Raw genomic sequence first — 19836 nt, forward strand, 5'->3', positions numbered from 1 at the left:
CAATAATTGTCTACCTGAAAGAATATGGTTATGTGGTAGTCATAGGCTTTTCTTGTCTTCAATTACTAATGTACTTGTGGAAGCATGTCCCTATACAATGGAGGAATGTAGTGGTGCCTTCATACTTTGAGTTTATACAGATGCATACACTTTGCATAGAAAAATGTTCATGACATGTTACATGCCGCTTGAGCTCTGCTCAGATTTGTGGCTTCACGTAACAAATGACAATAATAATAATAATAATAATAATTCCTTTCCTTTCCTTTTTCCTTCGTCCTGGTACCCCCAGAAGAAGGGAGTTTATTATAGAAAATATAACAAACAAAATGAAAAATACACTTATAAAAACAAATCTTACAAACAAAACAAATGAAGAATAATAGAAAAAGCAAGAATGACAAAAGTTAAGAAGATTCCCTTTTAGTAGAACATTTTAAATATTATAAACCAGACGAATTATAAATTCTCCAAAACCTTCTAAAGAAGGTTTGACTGGAGGAGTCAAGCTTTAAATTATATTGAAAAAAACCATTATGATATAATCAATCAGTGATCCCAAAATAATAATTTTCAATTTAAATAATATCAAAAGAGAAATAGTTGTCAATCATGGGTAGAAAAAAATTAATTGATACATTGATAATAATTCATTTAATTGTATTGTTTAGCAATAAAATAATAAAACAATGGGATTTCAGTTGTTGTTTATCACAAACAATAATACACAAGAAAAAATATATAAAAAAAGGAAGAATTTATGAAGATCATTCAAATTCACTCAAATTATTAAACAGAAAGTGTTTCATCTTATTCTTAACAATTGAAATTCTATCCAGACCAATTAAATCATCTGGCAACTCATTGAAAATAGTTGGTACAACATAACTAAGTTCACCTAATAATAATAATAATAATGTATTGTAATCTTTGGAACCCGCCAATTTGAATTATACAGAATTCCTGAAAAATAAGCTAAAAAATATTTCTTTTACGATTAAAATACAACCGGCTGTTGTGCAACCGGCACTAACACTTTGAAAGTAACAGAATTTGAATCTGAGTTTTATTCAGATTATAAAAAAAATTAATTTAAATTTAATTCTAATTTTAATATAACAGTAATAGCATTATTATACGTCACCTTGTGAATAATTAATTGGTAGTCACCAACAATCTATAGTGAGGTCCACGTTATAATGACAGTATTTGTTCAACTTTGGTTTTGCTATCCTTGTCTATCATTCGACACAGCCGGTTGTACCATCCTTTTCTAGGTCCACAAATATGCCAATTATGTTTTTGACAGTGTAGAAATATAATTAATTAATGCAGAGAATCGGCATTGCTATCCTCCTATCTTTATTCACTGCCATTATAATGTGGACCTCACTATACCTTAACCTCAAATATTAGCGATTTATTAAATAAATCGTATTGTCAAATTCATCACATTGTCAAATATAAGCCATTAGCGGTAAAAGTTTGGGCAAGCAGTGTCACTGTCAGTGGCTTTTCATGGTACTACGACTGAATACAAAGCGCACGCGTCGTTGCTGAATACAAAGCGCATGCGCCGTTTCTGAATACAAAGCGCATGCGCCGTTGCTGCATGCTGGGTCGTTCTATAGTGTCGAGTGGTCACTCTAAAGTCAACAGTGTCAAGTCAGTTGAAACTTGAAAGTTGAACATCAACTTGTGCATCAAATGCATCAAATTAGTTTTCTAATTGATTTATTCAATTAAAATATTTATTATGGATTTTGTAGCAGATGGTGAGTATTATTTTCATACTAAATCAACTCTTTCTTACGTATTTCAAGCTGATAACTTTCTTTTATGCTGCATTTCAAACTCTTATTAGTAGACTGAGAACTGTTTACGGTTAGAACACAAACTGATAACTAACAAATAAGCTAAAAATATTTTTTCTTGATTGAACCACATGTTTTAGGTCCGTATTTCATTAGGGTCCTAGGCTAGGTTACCATTGGGACACCGAGTTTTAGAGCGAGAAGTAAGACATAATTTCTTATGCGTTCTTTTCATTATAGGTTTACCAGCCAGGACCATAGATTTTGGTGTCTCACTCAGGTTGCTATAATAGCCTGACTACCACTGAGACACAAGAGAGCCTGCTAGTCTCCTCAAATGTTGCGACCTTTTTTATCATGTTTTTAATTTTTTTGGAAGTTCCCCAGTTCGGCTAGATTCAAAAAGACTAGGCACACACAGTGTCAATGTGTACTGGTAGTTCTAGTCCTGATAAATCCAACAGGGTTTTTCCGAATACTGTGGTTGAGATAGTGGATGGCATCCCTGACTTACGTCTTGATACAGCTTCATCAGTGCCTAACTCTACATAAGAAGCTCCATTGTTTCAGGCCATATGGAATTTCATTAAGCTATAAAAAATAGTGAACTCTTTTCTGAGGCCAAGAAGTGGTCCTTCAATATAAATCTGAGGTTGAATTTTACCGAATGTTAAGTAGATTGTGTGTACTCTAAGAACAGAGATTCTTGTTACCGAACCTGTGACCTCACTTGGTTTTGTTAATAATAATAATAATAAACTTTCTGTCCATAAAGTGACCATGCAGGGCATGCTCACAAGAGACAAGTCAGGAGAAAAACATAAAAGGCAAAAACCAGCAGCGGACATCACAGCGCCAAAAAAGTCAAAAATATCTACTCACCAGTGCACTGTCACATCCAAAGAATTCGTTATGTGAGTAGAAAAGATTCTCCTGCAAGAAGTGCTTCAACCTTCGCTTTAGGGGAGCCACAGGTAGACTCCTCACTGAAATGGGCAGCTTATTTATAATCTTTCCCGGCAGGTAGACCACACTGGATTGCGTCCTCCCCAACCTGCAGTATGGGAGATTCAGCCTTAATCTGTTTCGAGTGCCGTACTCATGGGAGTCTCCCCTGACAGGCTGAACCTCCAGGTCACCAAATGCATTCACAGCAGATCTGAAAATATACAAGCCATAAACAGTTAGAAGACCCTCTTGTATAAACAGTGGGCGGTAATGGGCAAGGTGTTCAGCATTGCACAAGATTCTAAGTGCCCTCTTCTGCAAAAGCAGGACCCTCCTCACATGGGTGGAACTGCCCCAAAGCGTGATACCATAAGCCATCCCACTCTGGAAGAAAGCAAAATAGCACATGCGTAGATAGGCCGCGGGAACGCACCTCTTCAGACCCTTCAGTAGGAACAGGATCCTGCTCAGCCTGCAACAGACACCTTGAATATGCTCATCCCAGGAAAGTCTCCTATCCAACATAAAACCCAGGAGCTTTACTGGAGGACAATCATGCTGCTTACCATTCTTGAGGCTGAAAACAATCGTCTGTGTCTTTTCTGCATTTAGGAGAAACCTGTTTGCAGAGAACCAGTCAGCCGCCACCTCCATGGACGCCTGCATTAGTGTGCTTACATCATCCAGACTCCTGCCAACATCCAGGAGGGAGGTGTCATCCGCATAACACACCACCATTCTGTCCCTAGAAAGAGCTACGTCATTGATCATGAGCAAGAAAAGCAGAGGACCCAGAATTGAGCCCTGCGGCACTCCACACACCTCACCCGTGACAGGGCCCCGTTCACCAAAACGGCCTGCCTGCGGCCCTCCAGGTAGGAACGGAGAAGCTGCAGGGGACCACCAGTAATACCATACATGGAAAGCTTTGTTAGTAAAATCTCATGGTTGAGGGTATCAAAAGCCTTGCTGAGATCACAGAGGGTCAACCCAGCAAGGTCAAAAAATTTTCTAACAATTAAATCTACAGCCCCATCAGCCGACCTCCCCGACCTGAAACCAAACTGGGTGGCGGCAAACAGACCGTTCAGCTCACAGAACTCATACAATTGGCTAGCCATAACAATTTCCAGAATCTTACTTAGTATAGGCAATATTGAGATGGGCCTATAATTATTGGGGTCCATTTTGCAACCCTTTTTGAGAATTGGCACAACTTTTGCCAGTTTCAGCTCCTCAGGAAAAATATTTTGAGCCAGACACTCGTTTATACACTGAGTCAAGGGAACTAGAATAAGCTTATTTATACCTTTTAAAAACCTACTCGACATAGAGTAAATGTCTTTGCTTGTAGAACTCTTGATCCCAGATGCAATCCGCAGGATGTCCTCGCCTGTCACGCTGCGCCAGATCAGTGTAGCTGGTGGCGGCTGCCTGGACTCCAGAAGAAGCTGCACATGTGATGCTGATGTTGTCTGCGATACAATTCTGTCTCCAATCTGCTGGATGGAGTCAATCCAGTGGTCATTGAGAGTATCCGCAGTCAGTGGAACACTTCTTGGAGCTGCAGAAGCCGTCTCAGTGCGAATGACCCTCCATGCCGCCAAACATCTATTTGCTGCTCCACTTATAAGGCTTGCATTATAAATAAATGAATAAATAAATATGTTTATTGTCACAGAATGTTTACACATTATAGACAACGTCATGTTGGTAACTCTAGTAAGTACAAGGCAAACATGAGCCTGCAACAACAAGCACACAAAGTCAATTTTACAAAGTTCAATACATCCATTACACTCTAAATTAGGTATCAATTATATTTCCCAATCACTTTTCAACTACTTATATATCATTAATTATCATATTAATTTTATATACATTTTCCAATTTATAGAAAAATAGTCGGCTATTTTATATGAGGTTTCTCCTATTAAAGCTTCCTTTACTTTCAACTTAAAAGCACTTTTACATAAAGATCTTATAGTGGCAGGCAAATAATTATAAAGTTTCACTTTATTTTAAAGTGAAATAAATATAGAAAGCTGGGAATGTCATCACTCTCATTTTTTTTAAACAAAGGTTTGCAGCTTTCTCGGTATTCTGCATTGCATAGGAGCCTCATTATCTTTTTTTGCAACCTGAGAATTTTAATTGTCTCAGGATTATTCCCGTAACAAAAGAGGCTCTGTACATGAGCATAATAAACCTTGAGCAATATTTCAACTCCTACACATGTTCTCAACCTTCTAATAAGATAAAGACCTTTTGAGACGTTCCTTATTACATAGTTAATATGATGATTCCATGTCAGGTGTCTGTCAATCCAGATACCAAGAAACTTGATTGCCACAGGGCAGCTACTGGAATCATCATTTTTTCTAAACGTGAAATAGATATCACTAATTCTGTCCTCATTCAATGAAAGGTTATTCGCCGAGCACCAATCTTTTAAATCAGTTGTGAAATTGGATAGAGCATTTTCAACTTCAGAATTTGTCTTACCTTTAACCTTTAAGCCAAAATCATCAGCAAAGGAAAGCTTTGCCCTAACAGCCTCCCTACGATATTGATCTCTCAAATTCAAATATGTTGCTTTGGAGAGTGTGGATCCATCAACATGAAATGTATCATAGGACATTAGAACCAAGTCCCTGAGGTTTAGCAGGTCCTGGCTTAACCAGGGTAATGCACATTTTTTCTTCTTTGGCTGCGTCCTAAGTGGGAAGCACTCATTAAACTCATTCAGTAGAAGATAGAAGAAAGTAGAGAAATTTGAGCCTGCATTCTGGTGTTGGAGGAGTAGAGACGAGTCAACACAACTAATCCTTGAACAGAACCTCTCGAAATTGTTGATCGAAATATGCCGTGTCATTGTTGGACTAAAGGCTGATAGATTGGCTGGTAAGTCACACAGACTGGAGGGGGTGGATACCCTGCAACTGATTGCCTCATGATCACTGAGAGCATAATGTCTTACTTCAGAGAAAACACCTTCACCTTGTTTTAAACTTGATGCTACATTGTCCAAACATGCCTCCAACCTTGTAGGGCAATGAACTGTGAGATATAAGTTGAGTGATCTCAGTAAATTTTCAAATTCAAGTGTCTTGTTGTCTTTCACCAGTGTATTAATATTGAAGTCCCCTCCAAGTATATAGTCAAAGCTTGGGTTTAGGGTTTCCAGAAAAGCAAATAACCCAAACAAAGCATCATGAAATCCGCCAAGGTTACCAGATGGTGGTCTGTACACCACAATACATGCAAATTCATACACTCCCTCCATGCAGAAGCGCTCCACATTTATATAATCAGCATTAATGCCCTCATCAATAAAAATTGCTACACCTCCATTCTTGAGCACAGCTCGAGAGAAATCTGCCACAAGATGGAATCCATGTATTCTTATCATATTTAAGTCTCCTTTTCTCAGCCAGTGCTCTGAGAGACATAAGATATTGTAATCATCCGTCTGAGATATAGCTTCTATTTCACAAATCTTATTGCTGAGACAATGAATGTTGCAAAAAAGCATTTCAAGAGTTAGGAGGTAATTTCAAGAGGTAAGTTATTGATAGCAAATTATAATGGGACATGGGAGTTTCATATCAACAAGGTTTGCTAGAGTTGTTTATCCACTTCGGAAGATGAGGGTAGTATTGAGTGTTGAACACCTGCTGATGATGTGCCATGCAGCCACATGCAGTATGGTATTCTTGATATGGGGACATTCGGCGCAAGAACATTCTCCTGCTTCAGAAAACGGCACTCGGTGTAATGACGTTTAGTGAGTATAATCATAGAGAAACAATAGCGTAAGTAGATATCCCATGGTATAGGGCGTTTATGTCGCAACTCTTACTGTTATCTCAAGCCGATTACTGTCAATTTTTACTGTTTTGATCGGGTAAGAGTGTATGAACGGCACTATATGAGAGACTACCAGCGTTATAAAGCTTCACAGGAGAGAACTACGTGGACTATCAGCTTGAGATAACAGTAAAAGTTGCGATATAAACGCTCTATACCATGGGATATCTACTTATGCTATTGTTTCTCTATGGTATGATACACACTGCCAGCCTATTTTTCAACGATTGAGCATTCATATTATACTTTATCCATACAGTTCATGGCCTCCTGAACATTTTGTAATCGCTCCGTCAGGAAAAACGTCTGCTTATTTACTTGAAGGAAGGAAGTGCATCCACATGGAAATTTAGGCTGGGTTAAGTTTAATGTGCTTACTTGCTACTTACTTACTTTGTTACTTGATTCGTCTTCGCCGCAGTCCAATGACCGGGGAATCGTCAAAATGTCCTCTCTCAGCGGAGGTTCACGTCAGTCCTTATCAGTTTGTCGTCCCGTCAAGTGCTGATAGGTGTGGTCCTGGACAAGCTCTGTGGGGGTGTAATATAGTCGGGCTATCAGGTACTGCTTCAGTTGAGAGGCAAACCGTCTGTCGTCCTCCAGTGCCTTCAGGGTGTTTGGCAACAGGTTGAAAAAGAAGGCTCCTGCATTTGCTCATACTTCTTCAACCGGTGCATTGGAAGATCAATGTTCCCGACATTCCTTGTGGTGTTCTGATGCTCATCGCCTCTAAGCATGGGACTCGCTCTTTTCGCCATAATAGTGGACTCCAGGATATATAGTGAGATCACCGTAAGTATTCCGCCACGTTTCTTTTAAAGCGGTCGGCAGTGTACTGTCATGTTTTCCTTCAGGATAGTTCTGAGTGCCTTCTTCTGAATTATGAGAACTTTGTTCAAGTGAACCAGTGACGCAGAGCCCCAGGCCACAATGCCCTATCGAAGATGGGAGGCGAACAAGGACTGTTTTTCCCTGGATATGTTAGACAGTCGCCGAATGAATGACATATTTGCCGAATGCAAATGACATCTTTCTACATGGTTACATGGTTGCTCTATATGAAGACTTCTGCTACTGCAAATATTGACAACAGGGTAAACAGCTAGATGGAAATTTGATGAGTGCCACTATTAAAAAATTATTAGTATTTAATTGGGATTTTCGTTTAATAATAAGAAATATTTGTTTTCATGTACCTGTAACTTAGCAAGTTGCGAGTCTTTACTCTTGTAACTTTACTCGAGTCTTAATCATGTCTTTGTTTTCAATTTGTTTGTTAGAACATCAGCATATTCGCTACAACCCATTAAAAGGAGAATGGATACTAGTCTCACCACATCGAATGAAGAGGCCTTGGAGCGGACAAATGGAATCCATTACAACAGAAAAGGTTCCAGAATTTGACCCGCAGAATCCTCTCTGCCCTGGTGTCAAAAGAGCCAATGGAATGGTAAATATATTATGCTAATGATTCATAATTTTGTTATCAATTGACATTGTATTCTATTGATATAGTGATAAAACTATCAGCATCCCTTTTAAATAACATCAATACTTCTAATTCAACCAATGACTGACAGTTCAAAGTGAATCTCACTAGTCCTGTAGAGACTGAATTATTTTTATCAAATTGGTCAATCTGGCTGATAGTAGTTGAGTAAGATAATTATACTATCAGTAAAGTAGTATTGTCAGCCACTGATGTTAAACTTTATATACTGACTAGCTGTACCCTGCCACGCTTCGCAGTGGCACATTGTGATTGAATGTTTATTTTTTTTTCTGTGGCCCCCACTATATATAAAATATGTGTTGGGAAACCACAAATATTATGTTTGTTAAATAAATTATGAACATCTGTGTTATGTGAGCTGTTAAATCTGGTTTATTGTGCAATTACAAAACTAAAAGGAAAAATAATGTTTATGTGAGAAATAAAATGAAAAAAAGCAAAATTTTTAGAAAAAAGAAATTAAAATGAGTAAATGAATACCTATATATAAAATAGAAAATTATTGATGGAAAATAATTAGATTCTAAAAGAAAAAAATATTTGAGAATAGTCTCTTAAAAAGGATTGATAAAAAAATGAATTAATAATATTCATAATATCTAGTTTGTAATAAGGTCTTCACTATAATTTATTCTATTTTCAATTATCCAAGTTTTTGTTTTTGCTTTAAATATATTAACCAGTACCATTTCCTTGATGTCCATTGGCAGCCTGTTGTAAATCTTCGGTCCTAAGTATGTGACTGTTCTCTGGGCGGCAGTTGTTGTCATCCTGGGGACTGCTAGATCAATATTCCTTCTTCGCGTGCTGTGGGTGTGGTCCATGTTGAGAAAGAACTGCGGGTTTTTCCTGATGAATGTGAGTAATTTGTGAATGTAAATTTGTCGGATGCTCAGTAGTTGGAGCTCTTCATATAGAGAATCTGAAGGGTAGAGTGGATGTTTCTGTCCCATTATTCTGAGGATGAGTTTCTGGACTTTAAAAACAGGATTGATATGGCAGAAATACGTAGCTCCCCATGCCAGGATTCCATATCTTGCTATTGACTCTACCAATGCGTGATATACAATTTTTAACGTATCCAGTGTGAGTATCTGTCGGAGTTGAATGAAACTGTAAACCAGTTTCCTGAGTTTTGTTGTTTGCTGTATGATGTGTTTGTCCCACCAAAGTAAGTCGTCTATTATAACTCCTAAATATTTTATATTATCTGTTCGTTCTACTGATGGACAATTGCAGTCTATGCGATTTATTTGCAGTGATGTAACTTGATTGTATTTCGTACAGGTTTTTTGGAGTCCGTCAGTGAAAATGCTAGAAATTTAGTTTTTGATGAATTGAGAGTCAGGATATTACTGTGGAGCCAAAGTGTAATTTTTTCCATGCCTAATTCAGCGGTTATGAAAGTCTCGTTCCAGTTGTTGCCTTGAAATATCACAGCTGTGTCGTCGGCAAAGACAATAATCTTGCCACCAATGTCGAGTGAGCACAACTCATTGGCAAAGATGAGGTACAGTATTGGACCAAGAACTGTTCCTTGTGGCACGCCGAATTTTACAGGAAGGCCTTCTTCTGCACTCAGATTTTTCCCTATTCTCACTCTCTGTTTGCGAATGGTTGAGAAATGAGAAAAAACAAAGAATACATTTCATATAAGTTTAATTTTGCAATACTTGTTTATATACAATATTTTTTGTTTTTCCACTGTCTGCGTAAATATAAAGACTATCTGGTTTGCTGACTCGGGAACACGCAACATACAGTTGTTCATGTGAAAAGCAATCCACATCTAAATCTAGACCACACAATTCTAAAGATAGACTAATATATTATTATAATCTATCCCTTCATTTTGTTTATATGATCAAATAACCAGCTGACTACTAAAATATTAGCCTACTTTGTATTTTAGCATGCAACACAGCCCAGATCGTATTATCAACAACACCGTTGTCAAATGCCGGTATGTTAGTAGAAAAGAGATAAGAATTTTTTTTATTTCTCGTTGTTTTATGATAGAAGGAAACATAGCATGAATATGAAATAGAAATAAGATATTGAAACTATAAGATAAGCCGATCAGCTTATGAACTAAGGTTTGGAGGATTATGAAACATTGACAATTGAGAAATTATGAATACACAAATGCAAGAATAAAAGCCTCAATAATTATTATTCATTACAAGATTGATTTACATCGATAAGATTATACTCACACTATCGACTGAATCGCCAATTGATTGTAGCATGGTACCGGTATCGATCCATTCACTGATTGAAATTACTACAATATTAACACAAGTAACACGATTATTTGCACTGAAACACGAATTTATTATCGAAAAAAAAGCATCGGTATGCTTTCTTTGTTCTAAATTGCGAAAGTAATTGAAATCCAATAATTGTACCGGAAAACATACGGTAATCAAGAGTGTAGTTTACCGGTACTCTATATCTCACGAACCTGTTGAAGCTGCGTTTTGAAACATGCGCGCTATCTAGCGGTCAGATTTTGCACTTTGATTGCAGCAGCGCTCAGCTCAAATCTGGCCAAAAATGGCCAAAGTTTCACCCCTCCCCCCGGGCCACCCTGCGAGCCCGGTCAATTTTTTTTTTTTTAATCGACTTATTTTCGCGAGCTGACCCCGAATGTGAAGTCAAAAATCAGAAAAATCCATAAACAAAAAAGTTAAAAATTTTCGGGCGAGCGTAGCGCCCCTGAAAATTGTAAAAAGTAGATAAAAACCATCCTTGATGCGGATTTTATATCATGTTAAAATTTCAACTCAATCGGTCCAGTACTTTTGGAGTTTTTGCATTACACACAAACCAACATAACATTTTTATATATATAGATAACTTGATATACTTGGTACTGATTGATGATAACTGATTCTATTTGCCATTTTGTAACGTATTTATTCCCTTAACATGTTGGGCAAGGATTGCTCACTTGACGCATTGTTGCTTATTGTTCATCGGAATTATGACTGTGACTGCCAGCTAGCATTATGCTCCAATCTTGGCTGACAGCTTTATGTTCGACTAGCAGGTAACCCGTGCCCCGCAAGGGTCTTATTAAAAACTTAACGTAACGAAATCTTTGAATTTAAAATAGGCCTATAAACATCCTCGGTTACCGAGGTAAATTAAAAATCTATAAGCAAAATTTCAAGTGTATCAGTACAGTAGTTCAGAGGTGATAATGCGTCATTCGTGAATTTCCTGTCCCGTACGTATATAAGTCAATTATTTTCTTTATTACATTATAATTATATATAGATGATCCTCTTGACAGTTGAATCCATCAATCATAAGGAGACTTTATCTGCAGGAGTTACCATCAAATATTTCATCCTTTTCTAAATCTCAAATGCTTTTTTGATAAAGTATGATAGTTTGGTGATACTGAAGGCAGATTAGTTTGGTATCGTGAAGGTTACACTCTGATATCCTCCTTTATAACCTAGATGCTCTCATGAAGTATGTTTTTTTGTTGGGTTGCTTTGAAAACAAGGTTGAATCGACTGGTTCATGTGTCTGGAACTGCAGGGAGTTTCATCAACAGTCTTCTCCTGCAAGATGCTGAGGAATGAGTGTGGAAGTATTCAGAAGTTTCCATTTTGCAGGTATTGTTAGAATAGAGGCTCTGAGGGCAGAAGTTGAAGTTCTACTGTTGTTACCAGTAGAGCAAACTCCCCCTGTGCACTTTTGGTTTGCTAAGAACATGTAGACTTGTTAAGTTTAGATTTTCAAAGCTCAAACACTATTTATCTCAGGAATAAAACATAATATAACACCTGTAGGCTATGCAGTTAGAATGACACATTGAACAACTCTCTTCAAGGCCATTCTCAAGCCATACCTAACCAACTTGCGCAAGTTCTATTTTAAAGTTGTAAGGTGAGGAGGGTGTGGTGTTAAGGCAGTTCGGTAAACTTTTTATATTAAACTTGGATAATCTTCTTCGATATAATTGTTGAGATCATTATAAGATTGAGAAAAAGTGGCAATTGAAACTTTTAAGTGATCTAATAAACGAGTTATGGGTCGTTAAAGTGCTAACTCAGTTTTCTTTCCAGATCATAAACGGTTTCGACTATATTAACAGAACTTCTCTTGAAAATTCAAAAAATGTATCTTTCCAAACTAAAACATTTTATTCCAGTAGATATATTTTACCAATCCTGGAGCAAATGTCCCAGAACCGCCTTTAACCTCAAGGTCACCCAAGATGACCAAACCTAACCTCAAGGTCACCCAAGATGACCAAACCTAACCTCAGGGTCGCCCAAGATGACCAAACCTAACCTCAAGGTCATCCAAAAAAAAAAAATGAAAAAAAAATAAAATTGAAAAAAATGAAAAAAAAATAAAATTGAAAAAAAATGAAAAAAAAAATTAAATTAAAAATAAATCACTGGGGATCTTCAACTGGGGCTATAAAAGGATTTGATCTGCAAGGAGTGAGACATTGGTCATGTGACAGAGGGTGATGGTGTGGGGGTTGTTGAAACAGTCTTCCTTGAAAGTATAGTAAGGTGATTTCTTACCTATATGAATATCCAAACAGTAATGAGATCACAAAAGATGAATATGTCCATGGTAGACCTACTAGATCAAGATGTCCATGGGACACTCTAGATCAGCATAGCCAGCTCTAGATCAATGAACAGATAGTGTATTTCCAGATCTCCAATCCTTTGATCTAGAGCTGGCCGTCTATCTACATGCAGGAGTAGTGGGGTGATAAGCTTGTGCTGAGCTGCCACTCTTATCACGCCCACTAATCTCCCGAAAACGCCCAGAGACCTCCAATGCTCTGGAGTGGGGGGGGGGCTCATAATTGAGCAGGTCCTGCTCAATTACCATGAGGGTTATCAAGAATATTAATCCTGCCTGATAAAATATTCTGGATAAGATCTCCTGACACCCCATTTAATGAGCAGGAGTTGGGGGGAAGGGGGCTATAATCAGCAGTCTGCGGACGACCCTCCTACGTTGTCTATTCAACAATGCATGTGAGGGTCGTCCTCGGCCATAGCCCCTCTCCCTCTCAACCCCCTCTGGATGGGGGAACCTGCTCTATAAAACTCCCCCACTCCGATACACACCTCCTCATCCCCCTCCCCCTCCAGCAGCGGCAGTGGTGGGGTTGCTGCTGGAGCCGGCAGCAGTGGTGGGGTTGCTGCTGGAGCCGGCGGCAGTGGTGGGGATGCAGCTGGTGGGGATGGGGCTCTTGGCAACAGGACTCTTGATGACGGCAGTGGTGGGGAAAAAATTTCAATAAATTGTGGCAAATCTCCATTGCTTCATTATGCTCAAAGCTGTCACCAAGTTCACAATGTCACTTTTCGCTAGGTTAGAGGAACTGTTGGACATGGAGCCCTCATCCGTGGACGCATCTCCGCCCCCAGCTGGGCCCTTGCCGCTGCTGGCTGCCCTGCCTACACTGGAAGCACCGATGGAGATGCTGGTGGTGGAGGCAGTTAACATTGATGATGACATGGTATGTACTCTATGAAAACTTTTCCTCCATCTATATTCACTTCATTATAATACTATGCTTTAGTTATTTTGAAATAAATAAATTAAATTTAAAATGGGGAATTGGTTTCACATTGGTGAGGTAGAAATTTATATTTGAAATAAATAAATTAAATTTAAAATGGGGAATTGGAGGGGGAGGGGGATGAGGAGGCACGTTTCAAAGTGGGGGAGTTTTATAGAGCAGGTTCCCCCATCCAGAGGGGCTATGGCCGAGGACGACCCCCAACTCCTGCTCATTACATGGGGTGTCAGGAGATCTTATCCAGAATATTTTATCAGGCAGGATTAATATTCTTGATAACCCTCATGGTAATTGAGCAGGACCTGCTCAATTATGAGCCCCCCCCCACTCCAGAGCATCGGAGGTCTCTGGGCGTTTTCGGGAGATTAGTGGGTGTGATAAGAGTGGCAGCTCAGCACGAGCTTATCACCCCACTACTCTTGCATGTAGATAGATGGCCAGCTCTAGATCAAAGGATTGGAGATTTGGAAATACACTATCTGTTCATTGATCTAGAGCTGGCTATGCTGATCGTACAGCAGGAATGGCACCAGAGACTTCAGGTGCAACATACCTGTGTGGAGAGTATTTTTCGATTTTTGGAACTGTGAGAAAAATACTCTCCATACAGGTATGAGGTGTATATTCCTATCATAATATTATTATTCTGTATTCTATATGTATATTTTTCTGTATGTCTATATCATTCTATATTTGCACTGTATTTTATTCTGTATTTCTATATTCCATGTTTCATATCCAATTATATATTTATTATTATCCAACATTTGTTTTTATTTCATATAGGTAAGAAATCGCCTTGCTATGCTTTCAACGAAGGCTGTTTCAACGACCCCACTCCACCTCCCCAGTCACATGACCAATGGCCATGCCCACCAGTCATTATCAGCATCCACTTCCTGTTCCAACAAGTCTGTATGACATCATCTCTCAACTATGCCTATACATCTCAATAATGTTCCCACTGTAGGGCTGAGAGTGAGAGAGTGACAGATAGTGAGAGAGAAAGAGAGTGAACAGTGAGTGATCAGTGATTGAACAGTGACTGAACAGTGACTGAACAGTAACTGAACAGTGACTGAACAGTAACTGAACAGTGACTGATCAGTAATTGAACTGACTGACTGACCACTGAGTGGACGACCCAATTATGCCATACAGATATGATGGTCCATGTGACAGGAGGAGTGAGGGTCATTGAAAATGGCCATGTTAAATAAGTCATGTCTAAACACGGAGGAGGTGGAGTGGGAGTCGTTGAAAATATCTATCTTCAATGCCATTTTGATCTCTAGAGCAGCATGGCCATGTTGATCTAGAGTCTCCCATGGACATCTTGATCTAGTAGGTCTACCATGGACATATTCATCTGTTGTGATCTCATTACTGTTTGGATATTCATATAGGTAAGAAATCACCTTACTATACTTTCAACGAAGGCTGTTTCAATGACCCCTACACCACCACCCTCTGTCACATGACCAATGTCCCACTCCTTGCAGATCAACTCCTTTTATAGCCCCAGTTGAAGATCCCCAGTGATTTATTTTTCATTTATTTTAAATTTTTTTTTTCATTTTTTTCAATTTTATTTTTTTTTTCATTTTTTTTTTTGGATGACCTTGAGGTTAGGTTTGGTCGTCTTGGGCGACCCTGAGGTTAGGTTTGGTCATCTTGGGTGACCTTGAGGTTAGGTTTGGTCGTCTTGGGTGACCTTGAGGTTAAAGGCGGTTCTGGGACATTTGCTCCAGGATTGGTAAAATATATCTACTTATTCCCCATATCGTTCATAAATAAAGAAGTAAAATTTTTGTAAATTCGATAACTTGTTTATTTTGGCATAAATCGCGAAAAAACGCATATTAGAACAAAGCCAATGATATACTGAATGTATTAAAAAAACTCCATTTGAAAATTCGAAACCGTTTATGATCTGGAAAGAAAACGGAGTTAGCACTTTCAACAACCCATAACTCGCTTATTAGACCACTTAAAAATTTCAGTTGCCACTTTTCTCACTCTTATAATAATCTTAACGATTATATTGAAAAAGATTATCCAATTTAAATATAAAAAGTGTACCGTACAGCCTTAAGAGAAAACATGACGATGGGCTTCTAATAATCTACCATCAGAAAATAAACATAAGCACGGAGCACTAGACAACATTCAGTACTCTCTTGTTTCTCTTTCCTGTATTCTTTCTCTTTTATTCGTTTCTCTTTTCTCTGTATTGCTTCTCTTTCTTGTGACATAAGTCACTTCAATTTCACTACAAATGCTGTTGATTTTTCCAGGTTACTGACAATTATGATTCTACATTCGTTTTTGATAACGACTTCCCAGCATTGTTAGAAGATGTGCCAAGTCCTGAAAAGTCTGACGATCCTCTTTTTCAAATGTTACCTGCAACTGGCAAGTGTAAAGTAATGTGCTTCCATCCTAAATCGAATGTCACCATTCCAGTCATGACTTTAGAAGAGATTGTTGCTATAATTAACAAGTATGTAAGTTGATATGATTTTCTGTCATCAACATTTTATTCTATACATTTTTTTATTTATACAGATTAAAATTGTTTTTGAAATTGGAAAGAGAAGAATTAGAGTAGCTTGCAACTAAAAGTAAGTCAACTGAATAATAAATGTACCTCTACATAATTGAGCTATTATTGAAAAATTTCAACATACATGTAAGTTGTAATGATCCATATTCGTTCTGTTTATAAATCTACATTAATTCAGAATGATATTAATAGCTTGTTTAACAATCCCTATAGGTTCCTCATATTGGTTCCTTAACCGATTAACAATCCCTATAGGTTCCTCATATTGGTTCCTTAACCGAAACGTGATTTACCAATCACCCAAAAAAAATTGTTCGTAAACTCGGATCTCTCACGTTCTTAGTTGCATTAATTGAATAAATTTACGCCTTCGAATAAGTCACTTGATATAAAATTATTCTATTGCCATCAATATCAATTATTATTTTTTCTTATTTTGATTGATAATCATTAAAATCACTTTATCTGCAGGTGGATCGAAGAATCCATCACTCTTGGGCAAAAATACGTATGGGTTCAAATTTTTGAAAATAAGGGAGCAATAATGGGATGCTCAAATCCTCATCCCCATTGTCAAATATGGGCTTCATCGTTCCTGCCAAACGAACCACGAGTCAAGGATGTTCAGCAGAAAGAATACTACATCAAATATGGAACACCTCTATTGATGGATTATGCAACTAGAGAGCTACAAAATAAAGTAAGATTGGAAAACACCATGCCGAACATTTTGTGTATATTTCATATTTCAGACTTACAATCAATCTTTTTTTTGGATCTTGTGAAATCTTAGTTGCTAATTTCCTATCATTTATGTATGCATTAATTTGTTTCTGTTATATATATATCAGTTCCTTGGAAAATATATTGCAGTTATTCTTCTCCATAATACAGCAGTACATCACAATGCATACAATGTACGTTATTTCTATTTTTTAATTCCGATTTCCATTAATTCGTAATTTTTTCCATTCAATCGAGTTTACAATGTTCAGTGTTTTCATAACTTTTATATATTATGCGATAGAGCGTGCATGTTTCCTGCACATCAATATACATATTCCTGTTATTGCTTTATTGATTTTATTTTAGGGGCTCCAACGGGGGAAAGAATGGAAGATAATACAGATCACTGGGTTTTCCACGGAATGTACTATCCACCTTTACTACGGTCAGCTACAGTCAAGAAGTTTATGGTTGGGTGAGTTATCCTTTTCAAATCGCTGTACTATTTACACGTATATGGCCTCGTAAGTAGGCCATGTATGTCATGTTGATAACATGAAATAAATGCATATCAATGTTTCTATTGAAAATCTAAAGTGTTTACATCGCAGTTAGTAATGAATCGAGAAATTCATATTTGATTACAAAGTGTTATTTCTTACCAAGATATTTCAAGCAATGAAACTTATTTTTGTACTTAATTTGAGAAGAAAAACTTGAACACTCATATATTGCAATCTTATTCATGTTAAAAAAACAATCAGTTATTTTTTTCATCAACTTTGATAATCCTAAACTTATTTTTCGAAATCATTGTAATTTCGCAGTGATTTATGCAAGGTTGCTGAATCGTTATATAAAATCAAACATAGCTATGTGAGACATAGATTAAAATCACTGACATAAATGGTTGGTCATTGCACAGTCGTTTGCCGAAGCCCATTTAGCTATATCTCGAATTAGCATCACACTGCAGCTCTATTCACTTTTTTCCGTACATGCTTATATTCAACCAATGTCTTGGCATCGGGGGAAGTTTCAATAGACATCACTGTGAACAGACCTTAAAGACTTTACATAAAATTGATAAACAACATGGCGACTCTTGGCTTTTGGCGAGATTTCTCACTATATTTAGCGATTTGGAGATTATAAACAACTTTTAAAGCGAAGAAACACGGAAAATTCTAACTTACCGCTTTGACAAATTATTCTAAAATTCGACAGAAATTTCATCCAACATAAGTTGATAATAATTATTATAATCATGGTTTTCAATAATCATGTAGGACATAATTATAATTTAATTAGAGTTATATAAAAATACTATTTTATTGGTTGAGCACCTACAAGTAATGAGGCTACAATAATATAACTTATATGAGTTATGGGTAGCCAAAATACTCATTAGAAAATAAATCCTTATAAATATTTACTTGTTAGTAAATACTTATTAGAAAGCTATACTCGGTAAAGATAATTTACCCATATTATTTACTTATATAAAGATTGTTTTTCGTAAGCAACTTTTAAAACAAGGTATCATGAGCTCAAAAATCCATTTGGCGGGAGTCGATAGTGGATTTAACAGCACGAAATCGGGCCCATAACTTAACTGACCGTTTTTAGCGATTGAAGACTTAAATAGGCTCCTTCTGACGACTGTGCAACAGAAACATGTGTCTTTTAAGTAATAAAGTCACGAGTCTAATCGGCGTTTTTAGTTTTATGTGAGCTATAGTTTACTTTGACGTCTGTGCAAAGAAAAGTGAAGTTATGGCTTCTTAAATGAGTTAACTGTCTGTTTTTAACTTTATGTGACGACTTTGCAACCGGGCATTAGTTATGTAAAGAGACTGAAAGACCAAGATTCAATGGAAGGACATAATTAAGGATGATCTACGGGAGTTTGGATTGCCAAAAATTATTACAAATATTTTTTTCCAACTTGACTTGTTCTAACTATTCTGTATTGACGATTTCCAAACTATATGCTCTATTGTCCATGCAATGATGAAATAAATTGAAATTATAATTCAGAGAGAGGAAGGAAAGTCTATGGAAAGGGTGTGTATGTAACTATGAGACGGGAATTCCGAGCCTATTTTAATGGAAAAAATGTATGGCCAATAATAAGATTAAGAATATTTTCACATAAAATTGATTATATTTTAACAAGATCTATAAATAATTCAGTGTTTTGAGAGAAATAACAAATATTGTTCCTTGCTTGTTTCTCCTTTACTGAGAAGCTATTGTTTTTTAATATCTTGTACTCGATTTACTTAATTAAAATCGTGTCGTTTTTTTTTGAATTATTGTGCTACTAATAATCTAACGGAATATAATTCATTTTTGCAGTTACGAAATGCTGGCACAGAGCCAACGTGATTTGACACCAGAAAAAGCAGCAGACATTCTGCGAAAACTGCCTGAAGAGCATTATAGTCTGAGTGAAGCAACCAGTAGTTGACAGCAGCTGTCACACAAAAATTAGCAATTTATTAGTATTTTTAATAAATTTTATTTATATATCAAAATAAATCGTAATACGATTTTTTAAACACCTACAAACCAATGACCAGATTTTTAAAAGTTAGAGAACTTTTAGTACAGAAGAAACGGAATTTACTGCCTTTAGAAAGCATGTAAGATAATTATGATTTTTGCTAATGGTGATACTCCTTTTCTATTACACTTACAGTGTTGTGATAATATTATTATAACGAATCTAATTAGCCATATTTCAGGAAGCGTAACCCAGGTAATCGAATACCTGTCTTCGACGAGTCATTTTTAGGTCAAATTGTTTTATGTAGAGGGTCGA

The 19836-nt window shown here is 37.1% G+C and overlaps 2 protein-coding genes across 3 annotated transcripts; both read left to right on the forward strand.

The window, feature by feature from the left end:
* Positions 1-1387: 1387 nt before the first annotated feature.
* Positions 1388-17210, forward strand: LOC111047037 (probable galactose-1-phosphate uridylyltransferase). Of its 2 annotated transcripts, none has more exons than XM_039422772.1 (4): positions 1388-1775; positions 7913-8082; positions 16015-16220; positions 16755-17179. In XM_039422772.1, exons 1-4 carry the CDS (start codon positions 1757-1759, stop codon positions 17074-17076), a joined length of 717 nt encoding a protein of 238 aa, XP_039278706.1. In that variant the 5' UTR covers positions 1388-1756; the 3' UTR covers positions 17077-17179. The 2 variants fall into 2 exon arrangements, with proteins under 2 accessions (XP_039278706.1, XP_039278700.1); XM_039422766.1 differs by lacking the exon at positions 1388-1775 and adding an exon at positions 1868-3637 and having other exon boundaries at positions 16755-17210.
* Positions 17211-17284: 74 nt separating this feature from the next.
* Positions 17285-19553, forward strand: LOC120350257 (galactose-1-phosphate uridylyltransferase-like). The gene is made up of 2 exons (XM_039422845.1): positions 17285-17484; positions 19371-19553. The coding sequence occupies exons 1-2, from the start codon at positions 17318-17320 to the stop codon at positions 19480-19482; spliced, it is 279 nt and encodes a 92-aa protein (XP_039278779.1). The 5' UTR covers positions 17285-17317; the 3' UTR covers positions 19483-19553.
* Positions 19554-19836: the final 283 nt, after the last annotated feature.

Source organism: Nilaparvata lugens, chromosome 1, assembly GCF_014356525.2.
Source record: "Nilaparvata lugens isolate BPH chromosome 1, ASM1435652v1, whole genome shotgun sequence".
In the NCBI taxonomy this organism is placed as follows: domain Eukaryota; kingdom Metazoa; phylum Arthropoda; class Insecta; order Hemiptera; family Delphacidae; genus Nilaparvata; species Nilaparvata lugens.

Coding starts and splice junctions, on each gene's coding strand:
- LOC120350257 (XM_039422845.1), top strand. CDS start 17,318: ATGTTTCCTGCACATCAATATACATATTCCTGTTATTGCTTTATTGAT. Junction 17,485..19,370: donor GTCAAGAAGTTTATGGTTGG/GTGAGTTATCCT, acceptor TCATTTTTGCAG/TTACGAAATGCTGGCACAGA.
- LOC111047037 (XM_039422766.1), top strand. CDS start 3,532: ATGAGCAAGAAAAGCAGAGGACCCAGAATTGAGCCCTGCGGCACTCCA. Junction 8,083..16,014: donor TCAAAAGAGCCAATGGAATG/GTAAATATATTA, acceptor TGATTTTTCCAG/GTTACTGACAATTATGATTC. Junction 16,221..16,754: donor ATTGTTGCTATAATTAACAA/GTATGTAAGTTG, acceptor CTTTATCTGCAG/GTGGATCGAAGAATCCATCA.